General features: G+C 46.2%; 1 protein-coding gene across 4 annotated transcripts in view; it reads left to right on the forward strand.

Moving 5' to 3' along the window:
• Positions 1–26,936, forward strand: part of LOC135899164 (sodium-coupled monocarboxylate transporter 2-like) — a 113,500-nt gene that overhangs the window by 81,971 nt on the left and 4,593 nt on the right. For 3 of the 4 annotated variants that reach the window (XM_065428430.1, XM_065428431.1, XM_070538379.1), the window contains exons 11-15: positions 5,348–5,415; positions 6,658–6,696; positions 10,051–10,137; positions 11,838–12,010; positions 20,334–20,437. In XM_065428430.1, coding sequence (XP_065284502.1) covers positions 5,348–5,415; positions 6,658–6,696; positions 10,051–10,137; positions 11,838–12,010; positions 20,334–20,437 — 471 coding nt within the window. The remainder of the gene's footprint in view (positions 1–5,347; positions 5,416–6,657; positions 6,697–10,050; positions 10,138–11,837; positions 12,011–20,333; positions 20,438–26,936) is intronic. The other variant, XM_070538380.1, reaches the window with a different exon arrangement.

The following is a 26,936-nucleotide window of genomic DNA, read 5'->3' on the forward strand; positions in this document are numbered from 1 at the left end:
GTGTCGACAACTTTGTTGGAAAGTGCGTGAACACCGGTTTACAGAGTGGCTCGTCATTGTTTAGAATGTATTGTACCTAAATATCAAGATATCATCTTGAAATCCAAGGCGGTTATTGAATGCATTTCTTTTGAACAACAAATGATCGCACTTACCAATGCTGTTGCAATCTATCGAGTGCCATGCATACCGATGTTCGCAACTTGAAAAATTGGAAATCGGCAAACAATTTGACGCCCTTGATAAGCAAGGTGTCGTGGACCCCTCATTGTCCCCCTGCGCCAACCCGTAATTCTAGCGAAAAACGAAGGTGAAGGACGTACTCGTTTATGTATTGACCATGCGCAGGCTGAAATCCGCAACGGTGCCTGATTACCAACTGATTCCATGTAGTGTTAATGTTCATGACCACTTGAGAAATGCAAAGATTTCTACTAAGTTGGATGTAAGGTCGGGATGCTGACATGTCCGAATACATCCTGATGGCATTAAGAAAACCGCACTAATCCCTACTAACGGCTATTATGAATGACTGGTGATGACAGGCGGCGGAATAAAGGACGCTTCTGCTACATTTGAAAGAGCTATGAAGTCAATAATAGCGAAGCATCCGGCTAATAATGAAGTCAAATACTTTGAAGGCGTTGTGTTATACTCATCGACGTTTGACGAGCATCTGAGACACCTCGAGGGACTGCTGAATGTTTTAAAGGCCGAGAATATCAAACTGAAACGCGAACAGCACCACTTTGCAAAGTCCGGCATCGAGTATTGGAGACACGAATTTTACAACGAACCGTGACACCTGAGGAAAGCAACGTTGTTGCCATACTCACTTTCCCAGCGCGCAAATGAGAGAAAGACCTCGAGAGTTTTCACGGCACCATAAACACTTACAGCCAGAACACTGCTTGAGTGAAGTCGCTCGTATTCTTATAAAAGTGCTCCGCAAGGACACTACATGGACGGGGACAGAAGCATGCAAACGAACCTTCCTGGAACTCAAGAAGCGCATAACTGAAGAACGAATGCTTCGCTTATATGACGCTTCAAGACTATACGTTATACCGAGTGATCATTTTTCAAGTTTTACGGAATCTTTAAAAGTTGCCTGTTGCAAATGAGATAACTGTAGTCCTTGAGCTGGATTATTCCGAGAGGCCCACATTTCTTGCACGAGAAACGGAAACACACATTCAATTATTTCACAAACATTGACTACGTAACTTCCTAATTATTTGCTTTACGGTACATATGGCAATTTACGAATCGTAGCCGATGAGCTTGCAAGGCGTATCAACTTGGAAGGACTTTCAGGAATGACAGGGATTTGTAGATACTCGCTGTCAATGTTGCCGTGAGAATTCGCTTTTGTTCACCCACTTTGTTTTTTAACAAAAAGCTCTTTTGTGCATTGAAGCACAACAGTAACTGGAACAGCCATCTGTTTCGTCCCACACCTGTCTTATAATATCCGGAAATTGGGGTCATTCTCGAAATTCATTTTAAGTGGTTATGTCTTGTAAACTCACTGGCTAGAATTCGTAAATTGCAATATGTGCCATAAACTAATTAATTAGAAATTTAATTATTGAGTTTTTGTTTCTTAGTTAAATATGGGTTCCCATTTCCTGTGCTTGTAATGACTGCCTCTTTCAATTCGACTGCCACTTCGAATGACTGCCTCTTCGGATTAGAATTATGATATGTGCCACAGCCGTTTTTTGAAAATTCAGAAATATTCGCTTTAAAAAATTCCCTTAAATGTAAAAATGATTACCCCGTTTAACACCATGCATACGGTGACGGGATTGGTGTCATTCTGAAGCAGTCAGATGACAAAGGCAGTGGACGTCCCGTTGTCTATTATTCGCATAAGCTACTAAAGAACGAGATTACCTGCGCAGTCACAGAAAAAGAATATGTTGCGATCGTGGATGCGATCGATAAAAGCATTGCTACCTTAATGGCAAACCGTTCATGGCCCCAACGGGTCATTCTGCGTTCCAGTGGCTGGAGAATGTAGATAATCTTCAAGGTCATGTCTTGAGATGGTTGTTCAAGCTGTCAATGCACCAGGTGAACCTCAAACACTAGATGAGCATAAGAAACATTTAAGCTGATGCACTCGCTAGGGCTACCTACCGCACTGAAGGAATATTCATTCATTCATTCAGAATTTATTTAAGACAACGAAAAGGTTGTCCAGGGTGACGTGGCAAAAGGCATACTTTGCCTGACGAGGCCACGCCACCCGGATGACAGGCGGCACCACAGGCTACAAAAATCAAGAAAGAGCATTACATAATAGAACACACATTCAATATTTTTTACACAATGCATAAGACATCCTTACAAAAACACAGGCTTTCGGCGGAAAAACAAAACAGCATACTTCAAAGCACAATTCGACCATAGCAGTATTTACAAAACACACTAGTGATAGGTATACGTTCAGTTTTCACCTTTAAGGTTCATTTATGAGCATTGCTTTAATTAACATTTTGTATTTACGTATAGAGGGAGTGCTGCGTACAGTATCCAGAATAATAGGGTATTGATTAATTAAGTCAGGAATTTGCCATCCTAACCTCTGAAAACCGTAATTAGTGCGTACACGAGGTGTTTCCATACATTGTTTCCTAAGTTCGTATGTGCTAAGTTTAGTGTGATAGGTGGTTTCGAAGGTTATTTTGTCTAGTTTGTACTGGCGTAATATTTCCAGACATAATTTGTATGTGTGCAGTTTACTTATTTCTAGTATTCCATAAGACCTAAACAAGGGCCAGCAGCTGCGCAATAACTGTATTTTCCCAATAGCTCGTAACGCCCGCTTTTGAATTGCAAAGAGGGAATCTCGATTTGTTTGTGTCGTCGTTAACCATACAAGGGAACAGTAGCTTAAACGGGAATGTATTAATGAATAGTATATTTGCCGCTTTATGGACGCCGGGAGATATCTCAATTTGTTTAAAATGCCAACCGCCCGACAAAGATCACTTCGAAGCTGATCAACATGCGAATTCCAAGAGAGATTTTCTTGAAACAGAACACCTAGAAAACGAATTTGCGAGCACTGTTTCAGCTGAGTGTTTTCAAAGTTTAAGTTTAGGTTGTCAGGAGCTTTTACACCTTTTGCTCTGAAGAGAATGTATTTGGTCTTACTAGTATTTAATTGCATCTTGTTTAGTTTTAACCATGTACTCAAGCCGGTCAACCAATAGTTAGCCTTTCTTTCGAGCGCGTAGGGGTCAATACCTGAGAAAAAGACATTAGTGTCATCAGCGTACAACACTAGGTTTTCGCTGCCTGGTATATTCACAATATCATTCAGGTATAAAATAAAGAGTACAGGTCCGAGAATAGATCCCTGAGGCACACCATATTTTATTGTTTTTACGTGTGAGGCTGCAGCATTTATGACAGTAAATTGCTCTCTTGACGTTAAATAGCTCTCAATTAAGGTCAACGACACGCCACGGAATCCGTAAAGTGGAAGCTTTCTTATTAGAACATCGTGCTGAACACAGTCGAATGCCTTTCTGAAGTCGAGGAAAATTCCCAGGGTGTGTGCCTTTTCTTCAATGTTGTTTAGAATTTTTTCCTTTATCCCGAGGAGTGCGGTTTCGGCTGATCTATCTTTCCTAAAGCCAAATTGCTCATCGGCTATAATATTTTGCGCGGTGAGAAAACGGACGAATCTTTTGTTTATAACCTGTTCGGCTACCTTTGCAAATACTGGTAGTACTGATATAGGCCTATAATTTGTTAGTTCGTTCACTGGGCCACCCTTGTGCACAACAGTCACTTTGGCCAGTTTCATTTTCTGCGGAAAAACGCCTGTAGATAAAATAATGTTGCAAATGTGAGAGAGCGGACAACTGATTATTTCACCTACAGCCTTTAGAGGTTTCGGTTTAATTTCATCTGCTCCTGGAGCACAGCCATTTTTTAGTGTCAGAATAATATCTAGCACTTCACGTTCGTCAGTGGGTGCTAAAAACAATGTGTTTGCGGCGTTTGATGCAATGAACTGCTCGCACGGTGAATCAACTGAATTCCCATCGCATGATCCGACTGCAATGAAATGGTCATTAAATAAATTTGCGACTTCGTTGTCAGTCATAGCGTCGTTTTGATACGGAACCTTTTTGTGCTGGAAATTTTTCGAGAGTACCTCCCTCACGGTTTGCCACATTAGCCGTGAGTTACCCGTAATGTCTGCAAACTTTGTTATGTAGTATTCAAATCTTGATTTTCTAATATCTGCATTTAATTTGTTTCGAACTTATAACAACCAGCGCCCATAGGAATGTACTTGCTAGAAAACTACATAGTCATATCGTCAAAAATAAATTATTAAGGAAATATACGTGCATCATAGATTGCACCCAACCATTCCTAAGAACGTTCGTCAACATTTCGGGCATGTCGGCATGAAGAAGACATTATTGCTCCTGTCTCCATGATAATATTCTCCTAATAACAAACGTTACCAGCGACACTCGACATTGTTACACATGCCAGAAATGAAAGAAGACAAAACAAAAAAGTACAGATCGCTTGATTCACTCCCTCCACCTGAAGAACCTCCAAACTCCTTGCAATGGATATCGTTGGAGGATCTTTTTGGATACGGTTCACAAAAATATGCCTCCACTTGGTTTTTGACCAAGCCCTCGCTATGTGTGGGCGTCTGCTCACAAAAGTGAAAGCAACAACGCCTACATTTTCTGCTTAAAAATAATCTTTTTTTTTGCTGCCGGGAAACCAGGGAAGTTCCCTTCAGATAGTAGAACAGGGTTCACAGCAAGACAATTTGGGCAGTTGCTATCATCTCATCATCAACAATGAGACGAATGGAATCAACAATATATATATATATATATATATATATATATATATCGCTTGATATACATATATGTATATATATGTATATCATATGTATATATCATATGTATATGATATACATATATATATATATATATATATATATATATATATATATATATATATATATATATATATATATATATATATATATATATATATATATATATATGATATTGCTTGATGGGGGCATTTTACCTCTTTGCACAATAAGTGTGTCTGTAAGAAACGGTGCCTACATAGAACAGGCTTTGGCAATTGTACGTTTTATTTTTAAGAGGAGTCTTATGAAGGACTGGGTAAAGTCTTGCAGCTGCTAGATTGGTGTGTACACTTATACACACTTATTCCGCAAGATCACCCAGACCAAGTGCACAAGCGAAAAAAATTGAGACTCCTATCCAGAACAGCAAGTGCTGCAACCGAACGGGACTGCAAAGTTCTTTTGCATTTTCAGCGCTGGCATTGGGGATTTCAATGACAGTGTACAGTGTACTCTGTGCGCACATGGGCTCTATGACAAAGGTGAGGAAAAAATGCCTCTCTTGTATACTTAAGACTGGGAAATTGTACTTAAAGGGACACTAAAGGCAAATACTAAGTCGACGTGGACATTTTAAATACCAATCCAGAAATCTCGCATCGTTTGTTTCGTGCCAACAAAAGACTCAGTTTGCGAGAAAATTGCATCTGAAGAGTCCGAATCCCTTTTTGTGATTCAAATCTCCCGCCACCCAACCAGGGGAGTGGTGACGTTGAATACGCCATCGTCACCCTTTGCTGCCGCCGTTGAGTAAAACGGCGCCCGACAGACGGCAGTACCGAGCCAAGAGTGAATAGGTGAATTCGCCGCTGAAGCTGCTTTTTGCTCAAGTGGTGTAGACCGATCGTGTGTCCCGCGACATCACAGGGAAGTTGAATTCTCTGCTACTTGCAGTTTGCGCGAGTTTCGCGAGCCAGCAAAACCAGCGCAGCACTACGCGATAATTGCTGAAATGCGAAAGTGTGGGCGGCGCGGAGTCAATCGAAAACGATACCTTTCGACCGCCCGCGTTCTTGTCAAAGGTAATTTTATTGACTTTTTTTTTCTAGAAATGAAACAGAACTGGAGAAGTATCATTCCATTTCGTCTCATAATACGAGGATTTTTTTTTTTTTTTGCAATGAGTGGTTGAGTACTATTGACAGAACTTAACTGAGGAGTGCCTTCGTCATAGGGCAAGTATTTGAACGTGCTGGGGAAGTCTCCAATCATGTCCTGTATTTAGCTCAATTTCTCGATTATTAAGGCTCTGTTCGCGATAATATTACCCGTTCGTGATTCTCCAGCACTATTGTATCACTTTGGCTTCACTTAATATTTGCCTTTAGTGTTCCTTCAATAAATATAGGGCACAATCCACGAATCCACAACACGCCTGGGACACAGATCCCCTACGTGGTGATTAACCTCAGGGACATCTGCTTAAACAAAACACGGAGAAAAAACAACGTCATCGTATGTCGCTATCAGCCTTTAATAAAAGCTGAGTGGCTGTTGAAGTCTTTCATCATAATTAGTTAACGAAGAGGAACATGTGGCTCACTGATTAAAAGACTGAGTCAGGTCCTGTTTACATTATATGTTTTCTGGCTACCAGCAAAAAATGGACGTCTAATAGGATTTCAAACTTTGCTTCTTTATCGCTTTAAATTTCTTGGGAACAAAGTCTTATTTAATTTTCTTTTTCTAACAATGTCTTCTCTTTGAACATTACCTGCTTCCAGGGAAATTCCGGTGCTGTACCATCAGTTCAGATTTACAAGGTACGATTTTTTTTAGAAAAGGCGCAGTTCCGGCCGGAAGTCGAAGCATCGATTGCTATAGCAAATTAGCAGACAACCATACGAAATAAGGACAGTACATTAATCGTCGTATGAATTTGTAAACTTTAGCTTGCTAACTAAATTAATAAACGTGGTGTCAGCGCACAAAGCAAACACATCGCACTCGATGAATGCGGGCACTGGCTGTCAAAACGCTGGCGTGAGGAAACGGAGCAGCAGCAGCGAGCGAAGTGGAAGCTAAATATTATGGGGTTTTACGTGCAAAAAGCACTTTCTCATTATGAGGCACGCCGTATGAAGGAAAATTTTGACCACCTGGGGTGTTTTGAACGTTCACCTAAATCAAAGTACGCGGGTGTTTCGCCCCCATCGAAATGCGGCCGACGTGGCCGGGATTCGATACCACGACCTAGTGCTCAGCAGTCCAACAGTATAGCCACTGAGCAACCACGGCAGGTGAAGTGACATTCGTGCTCACTATCGCTTCAACGCAGAGCGAGCGCCGAGGGCACACAGCATGCTCAAAGCTCCGAGCCACCGAAGTAAGCATACTCTGCCGCCAATGCAGGTGGCTCTCGAGATACGGCCGCGCACCCGCGCACAGCCGCCACATGCGCAGTAGCAGCCGGTGAGCACGCCGCCCTAAAGGGACTTTACGCCGCCTCTCCCTCTACTCCCCCTGGCGCCTCGCAACGTAGGATGCCTCGCGAGCCAGAGAAGAAGGCACGCGTGTGGTGCCTTCTTCCCTCTTCGCCTTCGTCCCTTTCGCACGGGCGAGATTGAGCCGCGATCGTCGGCTCCCCTCGCACGCTTTCACTCACACACACAGCGTAGGGCGAGCGGAGTTGGTTTTATCGCCCTTCTACTTTATATGGAGCCTCACGGCGACGCCGACACCCAAGCTGACGGCGACGGCAAAAATGCGCTTTGAGTGTGCATATATATAGTTGCTATCGCAATAAAACATTATATATCCTGATATATGCTGTGTATATATGCCGCGCTCCACGTCAGCTGGCCTTTTCCTTTTATGGGCAATTATATGGACACTCTAGGGGAATTTCTGCAGTCGCCTTCCTCATAGGCGTCGTCGTAATGCTCCGTATGAAGTGCAAGTGCGAAGCATCGCGGCGACGCGGTGTGTGGTGTAGGCGCGAGCGAAAGCTTGCGAGGGTGAGTCGAGAAAGACGGCGACTTCATGAGCGAACGTCTTCTTGCGCGCGCAAGGAAGGACGCCGGGGCGGGTGCGCACCGTCTTCTCATGCGCGCAAGGACGGAAGCGGGCCGATGTGCGCGCTTGGAAGGGGGAAAGGGGCAGGTTACTGCACATCCCCTCTGCTACTCCAGCTGCGGCAGGCAACGGTGGTCGCGCGCACCCTATATTGGAGGCAACCTGCGCTTGGTTCGACGGTCAGCCAACCGGAGATTGCTGATAGCTTCGTGTGCGTTGTGTTCTCGCACGTTAGTTCACTCAAGCGAGAGGCGGCAAGTAGGGGAGGCGCTCACCGCTACTGGCGCTTTTCACCACGCCAGCGTTCTGACAGCGTCACTCCGCTGTCATAGATTGAGATATGTTCCTGTTTGCGTGTGCGCGCGCGACGACGTGCTTCCTAATTTAGTTAATGAGCAAATGCTTACAGCAGTTAAGACGCTGATAAAATGACTAACCTTACTTCGTATAGCTGTCTAATAATTTGCTATTGCGATCTATGCTTCGCCAGTCGGCCAAAACTGTGACTTTATACGCGCGGCAAGTTCTCGTCTATTTTTATGTGTTCGCTGCTGAAATACAGTTCGTAACTCGAAGTCAATACACCGTTATTGTTTTCTTATGAGAGCGTAGAGTAAAAATGTCTGCTCGACAAAACCGATGCAGGAGATGCTCAGCAATCCTTCATGAAGTGCTGATCAAGAATTATTACTGGCCTTACAATGTATGCATGAATCAACATTAAGCCCGCGTCTACACATCAACGTAAGAGTTGAAGATCCGTTCAACTGACCATGTTCTGCGGTTCCGTTGATTGAATTTTTACACGAAAGTGTTTTATGCTGGGCTCCACGGAAAATCGGTGCGCTTCACACGCGTCACACAGTCATCATCACGCAAATTACCTGGCATGCCTACGCGATGGCGGCACTTTGCCGTTTTGTTTGGGAGGACGGTACGACGACACGGAGGCTGGAGGGAGGGATTTCCCGCGAAATGGGGGGGCATCGCTAGGAGCGGTTGGAAAGGAGCGGAAAGGAAATAAGGTTAAGCCCAGGATGCGAAGCATACTAGCCTTTATTTTAGTTGTTGAACCACTGATTAGCCTGGTGAACTGGTGTTGCTTGGCTATATTTGGTTCGGCTAGACGAAGAAACAACTCATGCAGGCGAGCGCACGAGCTGAGACCCGGCTATGTAGCTACGCGGCCGCTAGCGAGCGCACGAGTTGAGCCTCCGCTTTTGCAGCTGTTATGACGTCATATGGTAGCTGCGCGGCCGCGCGCGGCGCAGCAAGGAAGAGCGTGGTTGTGCGGCTGGTATGCTTCGCATAAAACGGTGCTCCCACCTGTGATGCGCTTTTCTGTCGCGCGCCCAGAGATGGCGCCTGCCGAACGCGCGTTCGCTTGCCTTTGAACAACTGCATAGGTGCGTGCGCGCGCAATGCCACCACAGCTTTGAGAACGCCGCAGATTCGCCACATACGCGCTCACCGCCACATCGGTTGTGCTTACGGCGAATAGCAGCCTCCTGGATTCCATTTATACGCTGCGCTGCAGTACATGGCTCGCGTGCTTGCTATCGCTGTGATGGCTTTGCCCTTCGAGCGAAACAGTGTATAACAGAACAATGTGCCTGCTTATGAACTTTTATTTACGAATAACATAAGAATGTGCCTACTTATGAACTCGTATTTACTAATGCGCGAGAAAGCTGCCACTTCTCCTTAGAATACAGGTTTCACTTTCGTGCTAAGGCCAACTAATCTCTTAACAAGAATTAACCAATTAAAAAAAAACGAAAAAAAACATCAGGTGTGTCCAGAGGTGTGAGCATGGCGTGCAGTCAGGCATTTCACTGCGCCAAGTCTTAGTTTGTCACAGTCCAATTGCTTGAGATAAACTTCGGGCTATGAGTTCCCATTTTTCGCCCATTCCTTATTTAGCGATGTCAGATTTCATTGCGTTTCATAGCCTCGTGACTTGTCTTATTTCTCGATCCGCTTTGACGGCATACCCATGCGTCATTAATCACAATTTTATACACTTTCTCCTTTTATGTGAGGACAGCTAGGTGGTAAACGTTACGTAAATCACGAAATAATTTTTCTTGCTTTCTTTACAGTCCTTTCTTATGGTGTACAATGGCATGACTGCGCCTTTCGTCGGTCTGTGCCTATTGGGAGTCTTATTCCCGTTCGTTCGCGCAAAGGTACGTGCACTATAGAAGCATGATCTGCGCAAATATTCATTGAGTTCATTTTGCTTAGGATGACGAATAACATTTTCAGCAGTACTTGTAGTGAGATCAAATATGAACAGAAATATTGTAAAACAGCTGAGCTCAGAGTGCCCATTGTATTACTATGCAGGAGATTGACGAATAAGTCGTAGTAAATACACTATAGCGCCACCTTTAGAGCGAACGTATGATGCGATCAGGTTTCATGAGACCAGAAACGTATGGATCATGTTCGTTCGTTTGTAGCGCTTTCGCATGCAGATTCACCGACGCGACTTCCGCGATCTTGAAACTATTCATAATTCAGACAGGGAATCCATTACCATCTGATAAATTCGTATTAAAAATTCTTTGACATTCTATTTGTATCATCAGATACAACCCCCCCCCCCCCAAAAAAAAAAAACGAAAACAGAAAGTCATACGTTATTCGGAGGCTCTTGGAAGTTAATCGGCAATTTATACAGTCTGTAATGTCACCCCCTGGCATTTTACAAACACAAGCATACATATTGTCGCGCTGTAGTGACGGTGAAGAACAGAGCAGCAAAATTGAGTGACGAAACTTTTTATCGTGCGAACATGTGCCCACAAACGCAAATTACACTCGAAGCACAACGATAGCGGCGAGCACAGTCGGCTATCGTTGTAATCTGAGCTGCGGGTCAAGTGTGTCGTATTTTATGCATGACTCGCCGAAGATTTCAGCTTAATCGCCGGTGCCCCCGTGTGTTCCTGAAAATATTACATAATGCGCGTTGCGCATACAGCCAGATTACACGCTGTTCGGTGATAACATACAACGAATAGAACCAGCGATAACATTCTAGGCACTTCCGATACGGAAAGGCGCGTCTTGCGCTGGGCGATAACGTTGAACATTTGACAGCCGGTGAAAAGTGTTCACCGAAGTAAGATAACAATGTGCGCGCTTCAGTATGTTTCAAACGCATATGTAAGGGCAGGTATCTCTTGAGTTTCAAGCTATATTCCGAAATATATATATATACTAGTGACATTCGGCCTATTTGTAAGACCTGAAGCAACAGAGGCAGGAAACCCTGGTGTTTGCACATCTTTGGCTAACGTACCCTTATTACGGCAGTTCGGGTGTCTAAAATAGCATTTCACGGTTGATATGGGCTACAGTGAACTTTCGCCTTTTCTTGCGCGAAAAACTTTGGCAGCGTGTGTTCAAGCGTTCTAACTTTAATTTTTTACTGTACAAAGGAACGACTCTGACGCTATTTTTAAACAGCTACGATAAACAATTTTTTACAGCTTACACAGTGGCACACTTGTGAAAGAGGGTTCTAGCTGGCTAAAAGAGTGTTTTTACATGAATATGACATTTAAACTATATAGTTTTTTTTTTATTTGCGGCGCCAACTTGTGTCTCCAGAGCTGTGGCAGCTGCAGCATTATCACCTCTGACGATTATGAGCTTTCTCATCTGTTCAATACCTCCACTAATGTCTACCTTGAAAAATTCTGTGGGAATGTCGCACGTTTCGTACGAAAGTAAATAATAAATATGTATCCTCGATCCTGGTAGAATAAAATAACAGATTTTAATGTCCCCGATTGATTACTGTATCCGAATAAACTTTGACAATAAGTGCGTTCATGGTAATATCACAAAGTAAACGTTAAATTGTGCGTATGCGTAGGGTGCCGGGGTGGCGACAATTGCTACGGTTGCGTATCAACTGTTGCACATCGCAAGCATACTTCGGAGTGGAAGAAACCTTCCCAGAATGGTGACATCCCTGGACTACTGCTTCCACAACGACAGTGGCATTTCTTCGCCATTAAACACTACCTTCCCTACTCCACAGGAAGAGTAAGTTTATTTTTGGTTTAATGGCTTTCATTAAATAAAATAAATGCCACCTCGACCGCAATCCATCGCATACAGCATCGTGAACTCTTCTCTGTGAGCAGTCTGCAGGAATTATAGCGGGGAAAGCTAAACGAGCTCTATTTGATTGGCGGAAAAATGCAGCAGGCTTCACCCATTCCTCCGCCTTTGAAGTCGTTTACTGCGACAGCGGTGGACTCTCGTAGCGAAGAATGGCATCGTCGTAAGAACATCTTCTTTGCGATGCGCTCGAAGTTGTTTGGATCCGACAAACTAGTTCTTGTAGTGAGGTTTATAGTGCGTGAAAAAAGACAAGGACGAAAGTGAGACGTGACACACACAGGCGCTAACTTGCAACAATCTTTATTTCGAGCAAGGGATCCATACATATATACAACTTTTTCGCGTACATCATACATGCGCTGTTTGCAAAAAAACCCTTACACACCATTGCGCAGAAATGGAAGCAAAAATGAAGCAGAAATGATTGATAGGCTTGGGGATAACTGTGTCTAAACCATCGATTGCCCTTTCCCGCAAAGAGTTATCGTACCTGCGCAATGGTGTGTAAGGGTTTTTTTTTTTGCAAACAGCGCATGTATGATGTACGCAAAAAAGTTGTATATATTGTCACGAGAGGAAAAGCCAGTCAGTCAGTTCTAAGCGAACGGTCGTTCACAGTTCGTTTTTGCAGCAGCTACCACGCACACCTCTTCTTCCTCGACTTCTAGCGTAACTAGCGCGTGCCATTACCCCTCCCTCCAAAAAAAAATAATAATAATAAAACAAAATAAATAAATAAAGTTGGGGAGAGGTTAAATGCCACAAGGAAAAAAATAAAAGAAATGAGAAAGACAACGGTCGTGACGACAGGGGCCGCATCACAAAGTTTGTGGATGAGAGTCAGCGCGAATGGTAGGGCTTCATCCTGGTAACGTGAACAATGTCAGAGGAACGTGGTCGACGGGAGTGGTGCGAACTGTCGGCTGGAATAACTTCGTAGTTGACAGGACTTAGACGACGCAAAACTGTGTAGGGTCCAAAGTATCGGCGCAATAGTTTTTCTGCCCGGCCTCTCTGACGTATAGGCGTCCAAACCCATACAAGATCTCCCGAGTTGTATGTGACGTCTCGATGGCATATGTTGTAGCGACGAGCATCTTGACTTTGTCGGGATAGAATTCGTTGCCGCGCAAGGTGCCGCGCTGCTTCGGCACGCTGAACAAAGGCGTCTGTATCTGGTGCGGTAGGTTGCGACGAAGTTGGTAGGAGCATCACGTCGAGCATAGTGGTGACGTCGCGTCCGTAGACCAGACGAAAAGGAGGAAACCCGGTGGTTTCTTGTAGGGCAGTGTTGTACGCGAATGTCACATACGGGAGCAGTTCGTCCCAATTTTTACGGTCCGTGGCAACATACATCGAAAGCATATCCGCAATCGTTTTGTTGAGACGCTCAGTTAAACCGTTAGTCTGCGGGTGATACGCAGTTGCCGTACGGTGCGATGTCCCGCTCAGCTGCAGGATATCTCGGACCAACTGGGCAGTGAAGGCCGTACCACGGTCTGTGATGACGACAGCGGGAGCACCATGTCGAAGGACGATATTTTTGATGAAGAAGTTAGCAACATCTGAAGCAGTAGCTCGCTGAACGGCTTGTGTTTCGCAGTATCGAGTGAGGTAATCGGTGGCGACGACGATCCAGCGGTTATCAGCCGAAGACTTGGGAAATGGGCCGAGTAAATCCATCCCAACTTGTTCAAAAGGTGAGCAAGGAGGTCGGACAGGCTGAAGCAGACCGGCTGGTTTCAGAGGTGGAACTTTGCGACGCTGGCAATCTCGACAACTTCTGACGTACTGCTTCACGGTTTTTGTGAGTTGTCGCCAATAGTACCTCTGCTTGATCCTCGCGAGAGTACGCGTGAAACCAAGATGCCCGGATGTTGGTTCGTCGTGGCATGCACGTATAACGTCGTCGCGGAGAGTAGCGGGAACAACGAGCAGGAAAGCGGTTGCCGTAGGGTGAAAGTTCCGCTTGTATAGGATGTCGCCACGTAGGCAGAAAGATGACAAGTGACGCGCGAACTGCCGTGGAGGTTGTGGGCGGCTTCCTTCAAGGTATTCAATCAAGGGCTGGAGCTCGGAATCTTGGCGTTGCTGTTGAGCAAGGTTTAAAGACGGAAGAGTACAAAGAAAATCCGAATCGTCGTCAGTATCTAGTGGTGCGGGTTCGACGGGGGCGCGGGAGAGACAGTCGGCGTCAGTGTGTTTCTGGCCAGACTTATAGACGATGGTCACATCAAATTCCTGCAACCGAAGGCTCCATCTTGCGAGACGGCCTGAAGGATCTTTTAGATTCGCCAGCCAGCAGAGAGAGTGGTGGTCGCTGACGACACGGAAGGGGCGTCCGTACAGGTATGGGCGGAACTTCTGAATAGCCCATATGACTGCCAGACATTCTTTTTCAGTTGCTGAGTAGTTTTTTTCAGCAGCAGACAAGGTTCGGCTGGCATACTCAATAACGCGCTCAACACCAGCTTGAAACTGTACAAGTGTCGCTCCGAGACCAACGTTACTAGCATCAGTATGCACTTCTGTGTCAGCCTCGGTGTCAAAGTGACCAAGGATCGGTGGTGTCTGTAGACGTTGCTGAAGGTCGTGGAAGGCGTCGGATTGTGCCGGGCCCCAAACAAATGTGACGTCGTTCTTGATGAGTCGTTGTAAAGGTTCGGCAATTTCACAAAAATTGGGTACAAAACGGCGGTAATACGCGCAAAGCCCTAAAAATCGGCGGACATCGTGTTTCGTCTTCGGTATCGGGAACAGAGCGACTGCCATGGCTTTGTCAGGGTCAGGGCGCACACCGGTGCTGCTGACAATATGACCTAGAAATTTGAGCTCCTCGTAGCCAAAGTGACATTTCTCGGGCTTCAGGGAGAGGCCGGCGGTGCGGATAGCTTGAAGAACCGCCTCAAGCCGCTGGATGTGTTGTTCAAACGTGGTGGAAAAAACAACTACATCGTCTAAGTAGACTAAACACGAGTTCCACTTGAGGTCAGATAAAACTGTGTCCATCATGCGTTGAAATGTGGCCGGAGCGGAACACAATCCAAAGGGGAGGACCTTAAATTGATAGAGACCGTCGGGTGTTATAAACGCCGTTTTTTCCTGGTCCCGTTCGTCAACTTCAATTTGCCAGTACCCACTACGTAGATCCATTGAAGAAAAGTAACGGGCATGTCGCAGGCGATCCAAGGAGTCGTCAATTCGAGGAAGTGGGTAAACATCTTTTTTCGTGACCTTGTTCAGTTTGCGGTAATCGACACAGAATCGTAGTGAACCGTCTTTCTTTTTAACTAATACAACAGGTGAAGACCAAGGACTTGTCGATGGTTGAATGACATCATCGTCGAGCATTTGTTTAACTTGATGACGAATAGCATCCTGTTCTCTTTGCGACACGCGATAAGCGTGTTGGCGAACAGGTTGGACGGTCGGTTCAGTGATGATTCTGTGTTTGATTAAAGGAGTCTGTTTGACCTTCGACGTGGTGGCGAAACAGTCGCTAAATGACGATAGCAGAGTGAGGAGCCTCTTCTTCTCGTTTTGGTCTAGCTGTGGGTTGACGTTGATGTGACTGGTCAAGTCCACATCGCTGGGTTCCGGAATCGAGATTGTCGTTACTGAAGCACAGGCGTTGGACTCAGCCACCGTTTCAAAGTAGGCCATGGTGGTATGCCTCGCAAAGTGCTTGTATTCGCCACTGAAGTTGGTAACTAGAATCGTGGTTTGCCTATGTTGGAGCTCTACGAAACCTCGTGCGACGCCGACTTCGCGATCCAGCAATATGGCGAGGTTACCTTCGGCGATGCCTATTCCTAGTTGTTCTTGGGGGCATTCAACAAGGACGAAGATGCTACTGCGAGGCGGTAACGTCACGCAGTCATCGACCACGCGTAAAGCCATGCGGTGATGTTCATCCTCCACACTCGAATCCGAAGATACATCGTTAGAAAAAGTCACGAACAAGTCACGAAGGTTAATGATCGCCCCATATTCCTGGAGAAAATCCATGCCCAGTATAACTAGCCGAGAACACTTGGGCAGCACAAGGAAAGACGCTACGAAAGTCGAAGTAGAAATTGCAAGTCTGGCGGTGCATCGTCCAATGGGTGACACGAGGTGTCCTCCGGCCGTAATCAGATGTGGGCCGTCCCACGCTGTCAGCACCTTGCGTAGCCGAGTGGCCAGTGAGGCACTCATAACCGAGTAGTCAGCTCCCGTATCGACAAGTGCAGTTACCGGATAACCGTCGATTGAAGCAGTAATAGCAGCAGAAGTTCTTTTTGCAGTTTCGAATGAAGGCGTCAGCGGTACGTCGCGAGGGGATGGCGTCGGCGGAGGATATTTGACGGTTCGCATGACAGCGGCCTCACCCCCGGAGGTCGCCGTTTTCAGTTTCCCCGGCGCGGGCTTCCACCGTTGACTCCAGCGGAATCAAAGGCGGGTCGAGCACGGTTTGGTGACGCGTACCGACGAGGTGAAGGCGACCGTGACTGTCTTCGCTGTTGGGCAGGAGGGAGCCGGTTACTTTCTAAGTATTGCTCGATGTCGTGCGGGCGTTCGCCATAGCGCGGGCAACGGGCATCCGGATGGTATCCCCGCAGACCAATCCGTCGGTACTGGCAGTCGCGATACATGTGACCAGCCTCCCCGCAGTGATAGCACAACGGACTGTTGTCGGGGGCGCGCCATACTGTAGATTTGCGCGGACCAGGATGAAAAGGTGCTTGCGGATTCGTGCGGTGGATCGGACTTGGGGAGCGTCGAGAAATCCCAGCAGGCGGCTGCGAAAAACGGCCCGTCGACGGCGCGGAAGCCCGAAGAGCATCCGCGTACGAGAACGTGGGAGGTTCGGGTCGCGTTGGTGGCGAGGGATGAACCACTCTGCCGATTTCTTCCCGAATCACATCCGTAAGAACCGCGGCACTGGGAGGTGCCGGAGCTGATGCATAGGACTTCTGCAGTTCTTCTCGAACGATTTGTCGTATTAGCTCGGTAAGGGACTCCCTGTCATCATTCACAGGTACGAGAGAGCATGCAGCAGTCATGGTGGTCTGGCGTTCATACTGCGAGAGCCGCTGCCGAAGAATACGTTCCATAACTGTTGCCTCACGAACGAACTGAGAGACTGTTGTAGGAGGATTGCGCACGAGGCCCGCGAAAAGCTGTTCCTTTACGCCTCGCATTAACAGACGCACCTTCTTGTCTTCTGGCATTAGTGGATCGGCCCGATGGAACAATCGCGTCATGTCTTCGACGAACATGGCGACGGTTTCGTTTGGCATTTGGAACCTCGAAGACAGTGCCTGTTCGGCTCTTTCTTTCCTTTCGGGAGTGCAGAAGGCTTCGCAAAGCAGTCGGTAAAACTCCTGCCAGCTGGTAAATGAGGCTTCGTGGTTCTCGTACCATACTCTCGCCGCGTCTAAAAGGGAAAAGTAGACGTTCTTCAACTTACGGCGATCGTCCCAGTCGTTAAAGGCGGCGACCCGGTTGAAATGGTCCAACCAGTCTTCAACGTCCTCAAAGGCGTCGCCATGGAACGGGTTAGGCGTGCGAGGCGCGTTGAGAATGCATGGTACGGTAGTATTTGGGATCCCCTCGGTTTGGCTTGCGGTAGTTGTTGACATATTCCTCACGGAGCTTGCCAGGGGGCTGTATTGCGGTGGAAGACCTTGGAGGCGACGGCTGCTTCGATAGATTTCTGCCGTCCCCGAGGTACTGGCGTCGGTAGCTTCTGGTTGAGGACCCGTAGGCATACGATGGATGCGTACCCAGCACGTCCACCAGTTTGTCACGAGAGGAAAAGCCAGTCAGGCAGTTCTAAGCGAACGGTCGTTCACAGTTCGTTTTTGCAGCAGCTACCACGCACACCTCTTCTTCCTCGACTTCTAGCGTAACTAGCGCGTGCCAATATGTACGGGTCCCTTGCTCGAAATAAAGATTGTTGCAAGTTAGCGCTGTGTGTGTCACGTCTCACTTTCGTCCTTGTCTTTTTTCACGCGCTATAAACCTCACGATGCCTTACCAACAAGCCCAAATCACTGCTTTACAGCATTTCTTGTAGTGGCCTCCGTATTAAACGCTCGGGTATCCTCGCTATCAGAGCCTGCTCGGTGCACAAAGCCTCGCAAAAATGACCAAGCACGAAAGTTGTGCACTAGAACAGGGCGTAGTTAGCGACTGTCAACTGCACAATGCCGCAGGGTCATTCCGCAGAGGTGCTTTTTATTTTGAGTCACTTTTTAAAGCGAAGATTTAGTTGCCTGCCATCCCATGGTTTGGCATCCGTCATTCGGTCAGTCGGTCGGTCGCATGGTTTGGTTTTCACCGAGTGGATTCAATCTCACTAAAAAAAGAAAAAGAAACCGCGCTTGACTGCGGGATTCAATCCTATAGGCCCGCTAGCGTAGCAGTCGCAAGCTGAAACCATTAGGTCATGGAGGCTGCCTCTTTCTTTGTATCGTGGTATTTGTTGCAAAAATAAAACTCATGCGCATAAGTTATTCACAGAGCCCAGAAAACAAACTTAGCCGAGTGTACTATCACAAAACTAAATTCACAGCGCACGCAATCATTGCATTAAGGAATTCCCTAAAGGCGAAGCAACAGGATACAATTCATCAACAATCGGTACCAGTCCGGTTGAAAGTCTCTTTGCTCATAAAGGTCTTTCATTTGTGAAGTAAGCTGAATGAAATGTGACTCCGAAGACACAATTGGTTCGGTACGTATGCACGATTGATTCTCTCTTAACAACACCAACTAGCGCCTTCAGGTGGTCACCACATGTTAATATGATGACTTCCATGCTACGGGGCATACCCACAACGGTAGATTGGCCAGGAACATGGCTGATACATATACAGTAAATGCAAGCGAGCACTTTGAGATTATCGGCATGTGTTAATTTTGCTGATGATTTCCATATTGTGGCAAATACCAAGACGGTATTACCAAGACGGACCAAGCAGCGTGTGTGCGTGTTGATTATGGTGATAACTTCCACACTATGGCATATACTAATTACGGGGGATTGCCCAGGAAACGGCTGGTACATGTGGTGTCACCAAGTCGCTCTTCGATATAATCGCTGCGTTTTGATAATGATTATGCTATCTATACTATGACACATACAAAGATAGATCGGCCAAAAAGCGGGTGGTACATATCGTGCATCACTAAGCAGCTGGTTGGTATGACCACCGTGTGTTGATGATAATTAAACCATACGAGCCTCCGGTTTGCTACGCGACACTGCGGAAAGGGAAAAGGGAGAACAGAAAGAGGAAAGCGGGAGCATGTGCATGCAGCAAAGCGTTTTGAAACTATTCAAGTCAAAGCAAGTGCCCATTGATACACTGGGCTGCTGTGATTCTGTGTGTCGGAACCTAATCTAGGTGCTTCCTCATAGCTCGTGATGCGCGTTGAAGTCACTTGGGGAGACCAAGGAGGCAGGTGTCGTCAGCATTGTACCTTGCAGTATGTGGCAGTATGTCGTTCAACTCCGGCCTTTATGACTTCAGTGCGAAAAGAATACTGCGGATGAGCCATGATGCTTACTCTACACTTGCAGGCGCTGAATTGAGAGCTCCCTGTACTTGCATTGCACTTCGCGCTGAAGGAGAGTGCAGGTTGTTCGAGAGCGTTCGAGGAATATTCATTAGAGACCGGAGCATCGCAACCGCTTGCCAGTCTCCTCCGGGCAATTTGTCAGGAACCCGCGCTGTGCACACGACAGCGTTATGCGCAGCTGTATACCTGATGCGACTTCGTCTTCGTCTTCTATGATAATTATAATTTCCATCCTATGACATATGCCCACAATGGGTTAACGAATCAAAAGATCTGTAGGGCGAATTTATGGCATTTCATTAAACATTTCGCAAAAGCTTCGATTCACATAGATTTCGATATTGGATCTGCAAAAAATTCGTCTTTCCTCTTTCTATTTTTGCTACAATATACTGGGGGCGCTTTTCTGCATCAATGTATACTTTTCGCAAAACACATTGCAAAACAATATTGAGTTGTTATGGCATCCAATGCGAAAGCGTGCTATATGCTTGCCAAGCGGATCTATTCATTTTACTTTGAGTGCTCGCTGGTCTAAATCGTTTCATAAATAGAACAGAAGTGATTGGATTTAAAAACAATTACGTATATAATGGGACGCTGATTAGGATATTCTGTATATTTAGGTTTACTGTACATGTACGAGAAAAGAACTTTTCCTTTTTTTTTGCAGGCCAAACGACTCGTTTATCCTGTTCCGTGTGTCCTATCTCTGGACCAGCTTCTTTGCTATTTTCGCTACAGTTTCGCTGGGAGTAATCGTGAGCGCTGTCACAGGCAAGTATATTATTGTGAGAGCAATTATATGGACCCTCCAGGCGCATTTCGCCCACGTTATTGCCGTAATGTTCCTCATAAAGTCTAAGAGCAAGAAAATCGTGGCTACGCCAAGGGATATTGTAGTTTTCTTTTTTGGGGGTTGGGGGTGGAAGGTTGTATGGTGAACAGAGCAGTAACTCAGCGGAGGACACCTGAACCGCGCTGCCAGGAGGAGTGGGTATATAAAGGTGGGAAAGAGCAGCAGCAGCGGGAGCAGCAGGAGTGCAGTGGGTGCGAAAATGAGATTAGAGGCAATCGGCAAGCCCGGCGTCGTCAGCGCAGGACAGCAGAGCACCGGGGAACACCCTCTGAGAGGACTTGCAACCCGAAGGGTGCAGGATGTGTTCTACCGCCGAGCAATGGAGATTTCGCTCGCGGTAGATTTTTGCGACAGTCGCTGTTGCGAGATAGGAAGCTGGGCATTCACAGAACACGTGATGTAGCGTTTCTATTGCGCCGCAGTCACTGCAGACGAGGAATGGCTCCGGCGCCGGCTGCGTATGGCGCGGTCGCGCGAGCCGTACGTTGAAGGCGGTCTGCGAGTGGAACTGAGTGCGCAGAGTGCTGATAGCTTCGTGGTGGCGCTGTGTTCTCACCGCTTAGCGCGCGCTGAGGCGAGAGAGAGCACGAAGGTCTATTCGCTCGCTGCTGCTGCCTCGCTTCCTCACGCCAGTGTTCTGACAGCGAGTGTCCGCGGTCGTTGAGGGAGACGCGTTCATCTTTGCTTCTGCGTGCGTGATACCATTCTTGCTAATTTAGTTAGCTAGCGAATCTTTACAAGTTTATGCGACCGATAAAACTACTACCCTTCGTTTAGTTCTAATAATTTACTACCGTAATCGGTGCTTTGCCTTTCGGGCGAAACTGCCACTTTTATGGAACGACAATTTCTAGTTGGGGAGGCTGTTGTGTTTGCTGGTAAGTATTCCACGACTTCCCTTATGTACGTATTCCAGGTGATCTTCAATTTTCAGACTTTCGTTTGCGCTTTTACGACTTCAGAAAAGACGGATGACAACAAAAATGCTTCGCGCATTGGAATAAAGAAACAGTGTCCATTGTTGGATTTAAATGTGCTTTGGGGTATTACACTATAGCCTCCACACCGGCATCTGGTCAGACTACTATTCTATGGAGCAAACTTTCTCCTGTATCTAAAAGCAGCCTTTAGTATTTTAGGGCTGCTTTATAACTTGATGTTGGAAATATTACATGGTTTTCACAAAGATACAGCGAGCGGAAGGCAGAATTCACAAACTTGGAAAGTGCACATCCAGCTTCTGCAGTTTGTAAATATTCCGCCTACGAACGGACCCAGATGCATAAATAGGTGTTATTCCATAGCTTAATACACGCGGCCAAGGCATCAATAATACGGCCTCCGTCCATGATTTCGAACCATTATGTAGTTTTCTTAAGAAAACAAGGAATAAACATCTGCACTTTACCAATCAGAATTCCCAAGATGCCGCGAGCAATACCTTAGGGCAGCAAGCCTTTAAAACGAGTACAGATATAAAGAAATAATTTAGGAAGTTCGAAGGATTCCTTGGATGCAGTAGGGGTAGTAAAAAGGACGACCTTGCACATTTGCAAGTTCTTGCTGGAATTCATGAGTTTCACGAGTACGGGCGCGAACATAAAAAAAGCGCATAGAAAAATTTAGACGACGCTTAAACTTCGCCTTTAAGAGGAAGCTTTAGCTCGGGTGGAACACCTACACGGCCTATTCAAATACATGCAAAACGCAGAAACGCTTTTATGAGATAACCTCTGGACCGATTTTAATGATGTTTGTTGCATTTGAGCGGGACAGTTACATTAGTGTATCTGTTTCAAGTGGAATTTAGATTTAGGGCCTAAATTTTGTTAAAGAATTTTCAAAAATTCGAAAATTCGACTAATACAGAAGCACTAAGTTTACAAATTATTAGCGCTGCGTCAAGAACAAATATCGCGGTTCTTTAAACGGCATCCATTAGATCATTCAAAGCGGACAAATTCGATATGTAAATTTATGTATTACGTGAATTTTTTTACGTTCTGTACAAGGGTTCTGCAAAAGCTGGATTTACACATTACTAAATTTTTTGAGGTTCATCCGCAACATATCAATTTTATCTGCTTTAGTTTTACTATGAGATGCAATTCACAGAATTGTGATATCATTTTTCATTGCTGAGTTACGAAGTTGTACACTTGGTAGTTTTGTTTTCATAAAATTTATTATTTTTGCGAACGTTTAGCAACAAATTGACGACCTAAATAGGAAATTCGAAACCAACAGTCGCTAAATTTGAAGTTTTTTTTTTGTGCAACAAACCTCGTCAAGTTTGGTGTAGGGGTTGCCGAGAAAAAAGAATGCTCCTTTTACATGTATTTAGATAGGAGCATACGAGCTGGAACTTCCTCTTAAGAGTCGAACGCGATAGGATCTAAAGGTCCCTGACTGCTTCACACGCTTCCCGGCAACTCGAGAATATGTAATCGCAGTGTTTATCGGGAAATACTGGCTGCGAACGCTATGCACGAAGGCGGATTTCCGATAAAAACGTCGCCTTTTCAGTGGGCCGATCCCGATAGTAGTGAACCCCCCCCCCCCAAGGGAAGAAAGAAAAAGAAGAGAGAAAATGAAATAATTTTAAGGTTTCTTTTATTGCTTCGCACATCTACTATTGCAGGCTCAAAAGGTTTTACTCAAGAAGGCGTGCGCTGTCGGTGTTTCGTTTCATTACATTTGTTTCTGGGCTGTCACTCATAATTCCGAGGAATAACTTTGTCAAGCACGTGAGTCAAGGAATGAGCAACGTTAGTGATGGAATGCTGTGTAAATATAACCCGCATACACCGCATATTCTACAGCAACGTGTGGCATATACATATACGTAAATATATACGGCAATTGTCGCTCACGCGCCCGCCGACACCGAATCTTCTGCGGGATGAGGCCCTTAAGTCTATCATGTTAAAACATTACATTCTGCATTTGTGAGCATGGGCACTTTTGTGTTGGCGTTACGTGTGTACCCTGTCGCTCACGGAGTTCATAAAAAGCAAGTCCACAACGTTTGTGGAATGAATGCCATTTGAAACGATACGCAGTCTTTTAAAATCAGTAGTCAGTCCGTAGGGTTAAACCATCCGCATATCGAATCCAGTCCCTCGTACCTACGCACCACTGCAAAATGGCGCTTTATTGTTGGTCATGGGAAACGACACTCATGTGTGACCGGTATGAAGCCAAAATTATCGCTTCAATTCCTGCAGTCAAGCATCATCATCACGCCTCTGTGCCTCCTGCACAAGATAATTAGTGGGGCCACATGCTTCGCTTTCGCGTTCTCATTTTTGCGCCATCTTATCTTTACAACCACCAAACCTTGCCGCGTGTGTTTAACCGAACAAACACCTTTTATTCGTCGGCGTTGCCTGATGGCATAATTAATGAATTGGAATATGGAAAAATGCGTTCTGCAGAGGTACTATTGACCCCTTTCGCGGAGCAGTTTGTCGTAAAGATACGAGATGGCGCTTTCGGCGGCGCGCTTCACGTCGCCTCACCGAGAGTGCACGAATACGAAACCATTATCGCTTCCACCTTGATTCTCTGCGATTAGCTGTCGGAAATACAATTGAGTTTTCGCTCACTCACTGTGCTCCAATTTGCCGGATTCAGTCATGTGAATTGACTGAATTGGCTACAAAATATTGATTGGCACGTTAAGGGATGGAATGAATCTTTGTAGCCAAGTTCGCGGACCGTTGCTGCAACTGTCCCTACGTGTTACCGGCAATTCGAGTTGTACGGCTTTCTTCGAGAAGAAATTTTCGCATCCGCAAGGGTTGTATCTCTAACCTTCAAAGAAGGAGCTTCAGCACCGGAACGTCGGCAAGAGTGAGTAGCGCTCGTTAAACAATGACAAAGGTAGTAGCGCCGCTTTCTATCATAGTACGTTTCGCGCACAGCACCTAAACACATCGACCCCAGCTGGCACAGAATCTTACGACCACTCTATCGCCGACGTGTCAATAACGGAATGGGCGCACACTTGAATATATGCGCACCGCATACAGTCAATAAATGACGGAGTACGCCGATAGCGTATGAATGGTCGAAGCTTAATGTTTCGTGACGGTCCACAAGACTAAGTGAATTACTAAAAATAATACGCATTTGCCACAAGGTATTACAATGTACGGCAGCGTCCACTCCAGAATAGAGCGCGCGAGCAGCCGGCTTTGCTCTGCGGGGCGACACCTTGCGACGGTTGCGCGGTCTGAGGTAGTGCGCCCAAGAGCATGCGCGGCTTACCAGATCTGCTTTGCACGAGTGTCAGTGTTGAAAAGTGCCCTTGTTTAACCGTATATGCCCTCAGCCCCAGGGCGCTTGCGGTATCGTGATGGCAAAAAATGACATGTTTCAGCTGATAACACGGGCCCGGCTCTTTTACCACAAATGAAGCACGCTTTCTGGCTGTACCGAGATACGCGGTGGTTGCGTGGAAAAAATTATAATGCGAACAGCTGCGTAAAACGAAATCCCCGACGCTAATCTTTTGATACCGTGGTTTGGCTTCCTGTGGTGGTTATTGCTATTGTGTTCTTTCGTATTTTGCCTCTATCGCCTAAACAGAACGCGGCGTGATCAACAATTGCCGAACAAGAGAAGCTGTAGCTTATGATGGACGGTTCAACAAGGAGATGTGTTTGCGTTATTGCCTGAAATCAAAAGGCCCTGTTGTTGGAACATTGGCTCGTTCCTGAGGTTTTCCTGGTTAGGCCTATGTGGACGACTTGAAATCTCTGTCTTTCTGTGGTCCTGTTGTGGCGCTTTGTAGCAAAGAGCATTACTTTCAATACCACGACCATTAGGCAGCGCCGACCTCGTGTTCGGATCAGTAAGATGCATCGACGACTTATACTGTTTATAGTAAGGATGGAAGCACTGAAAAAAAAAACTGCTTTTATTTATACGAAAATCAGGAGGGGGCAATAGCGTCTATCTCCTAATAGACGATGAGTCCCCCAAGATTCCGTTTCACACTTGCGATCCTCGTGGGAAGCGAGTCGTTGCGCTCATTCACGAGGTCTGACACCTGTCGGAAACGGTCCGAATGGCTATCCAAAACTGGTCAGCGGTAGCTGTGGCTAGACCTGCCTTTTTAGCTAGGTTTAATTTAATTATTCCCCATACATTTCTTATGACATTTAAATCAGGACCTCTAGCAGGTCAGTTCAGCCTTGTCAAACCTAAGTTGTACAGCATCTGCGGCACTGCCTTGGATGTGTGGATTGGTGCGTCGTGCTCTTGAAGCAGGTAGAGTCTATCCGCGAAGGGGTCGTCAAGGACGTGCGGAATGGGCAATCTCCAAAACATCGATGCGCATTTCAGAGGTCATTTTGTCTAGAAATCGACGTAATGGTACGAAGCCTGTGCGGCTGACCACACCCCACATGCGGACAGTGCTGCGCCCGCTTGAACGAGTACGTCTGCCATAACGCTCGTCGTACCTGCAGGGGATGTGCCACAGACACATGAATTAAACTGATAGCTATTACGAACACATATTTGATATCTAGAGGCGAAATTTTGGTAAATCATGCACGGAAAATGTTGAAAAAAAAGAGAGGGAAGTGGTTGATGCTAATCAAAACTTCGCCGAGCTAGGCATCTTCCGAGACCATGCAGTAAGAAAAGAAAGTACTAGATGCAATGTTGAAGTAAAATCGTTATTACACATCATACCTGATACAAGCATGAGAGCTTACGCAAAAGACGTTTTCATTTACAGGCAGACCTTTTCCTTAAATAAGTAGTGAACACATACACAGCGTTTACAGTCACTGAGAACGGTAGGAATATATAACATACTGGCAGTTTCGTGGACGCCACACCGTTCTCTGCTGGTCCCAGCGCGTGCAGAATGGGGCCTCATCCGCGAACACAACCGCGCGCCAGTTGTTCGGGCACCAAGCCTCCACCGCAGACGCAAATTCAAGACGCTCATTGCATGCGATGTCTTTCCTCTAGCATAGTTTCTTGCGCCGATATTCTGCTCTCTAAAGCGGCTTCGTAAAGCCTACTCTTGAGTGCCGAGATTTTCGAGTCCGAGTTCTTCCCTAATTTCCCTGGCGCTGAGGAAGCGATCGGCCACAGCTGTGCCACGATTGAACGGTCCTCATCTTCTCATGTCACCCCCTCTCAGCTGGTACGGGGAGCGTCACTAATTTGTCTTTCATTAAAGGGGCCTGAAGGACCCTGTTAACTGTGTGCACAGGGCGCCGCGTACGTAGCTGCGCATATCACTCTTGGACACATTGTGCTCCCCATAATAGCAGTTGCACGTCCCTCTTCCGCTGTGAGTCGGGGAGCCATGGCGAAAAGGAATTCTGCGAAAACATTTGATGTATATACTTTTATTCTAGAGTGTAGGGGCGTGATCTTGTCATTTCATTG

This window comes from Dermacentor albipictus, chromosome 5, assembly GCF_038994185.2.
Source record: "Dermacentor albipictus isolate Rhodes 1998 colony chromosome 5, USDA_Dalb.pri_finalv2, whole genome shotgun sequence".
Lineage (NCBI taxonomy): Eukaryota > Metazoa > Arthropoda > Arachnida > Ixodida > Ixodidae > Dermacentor > Dermacentor albipictus.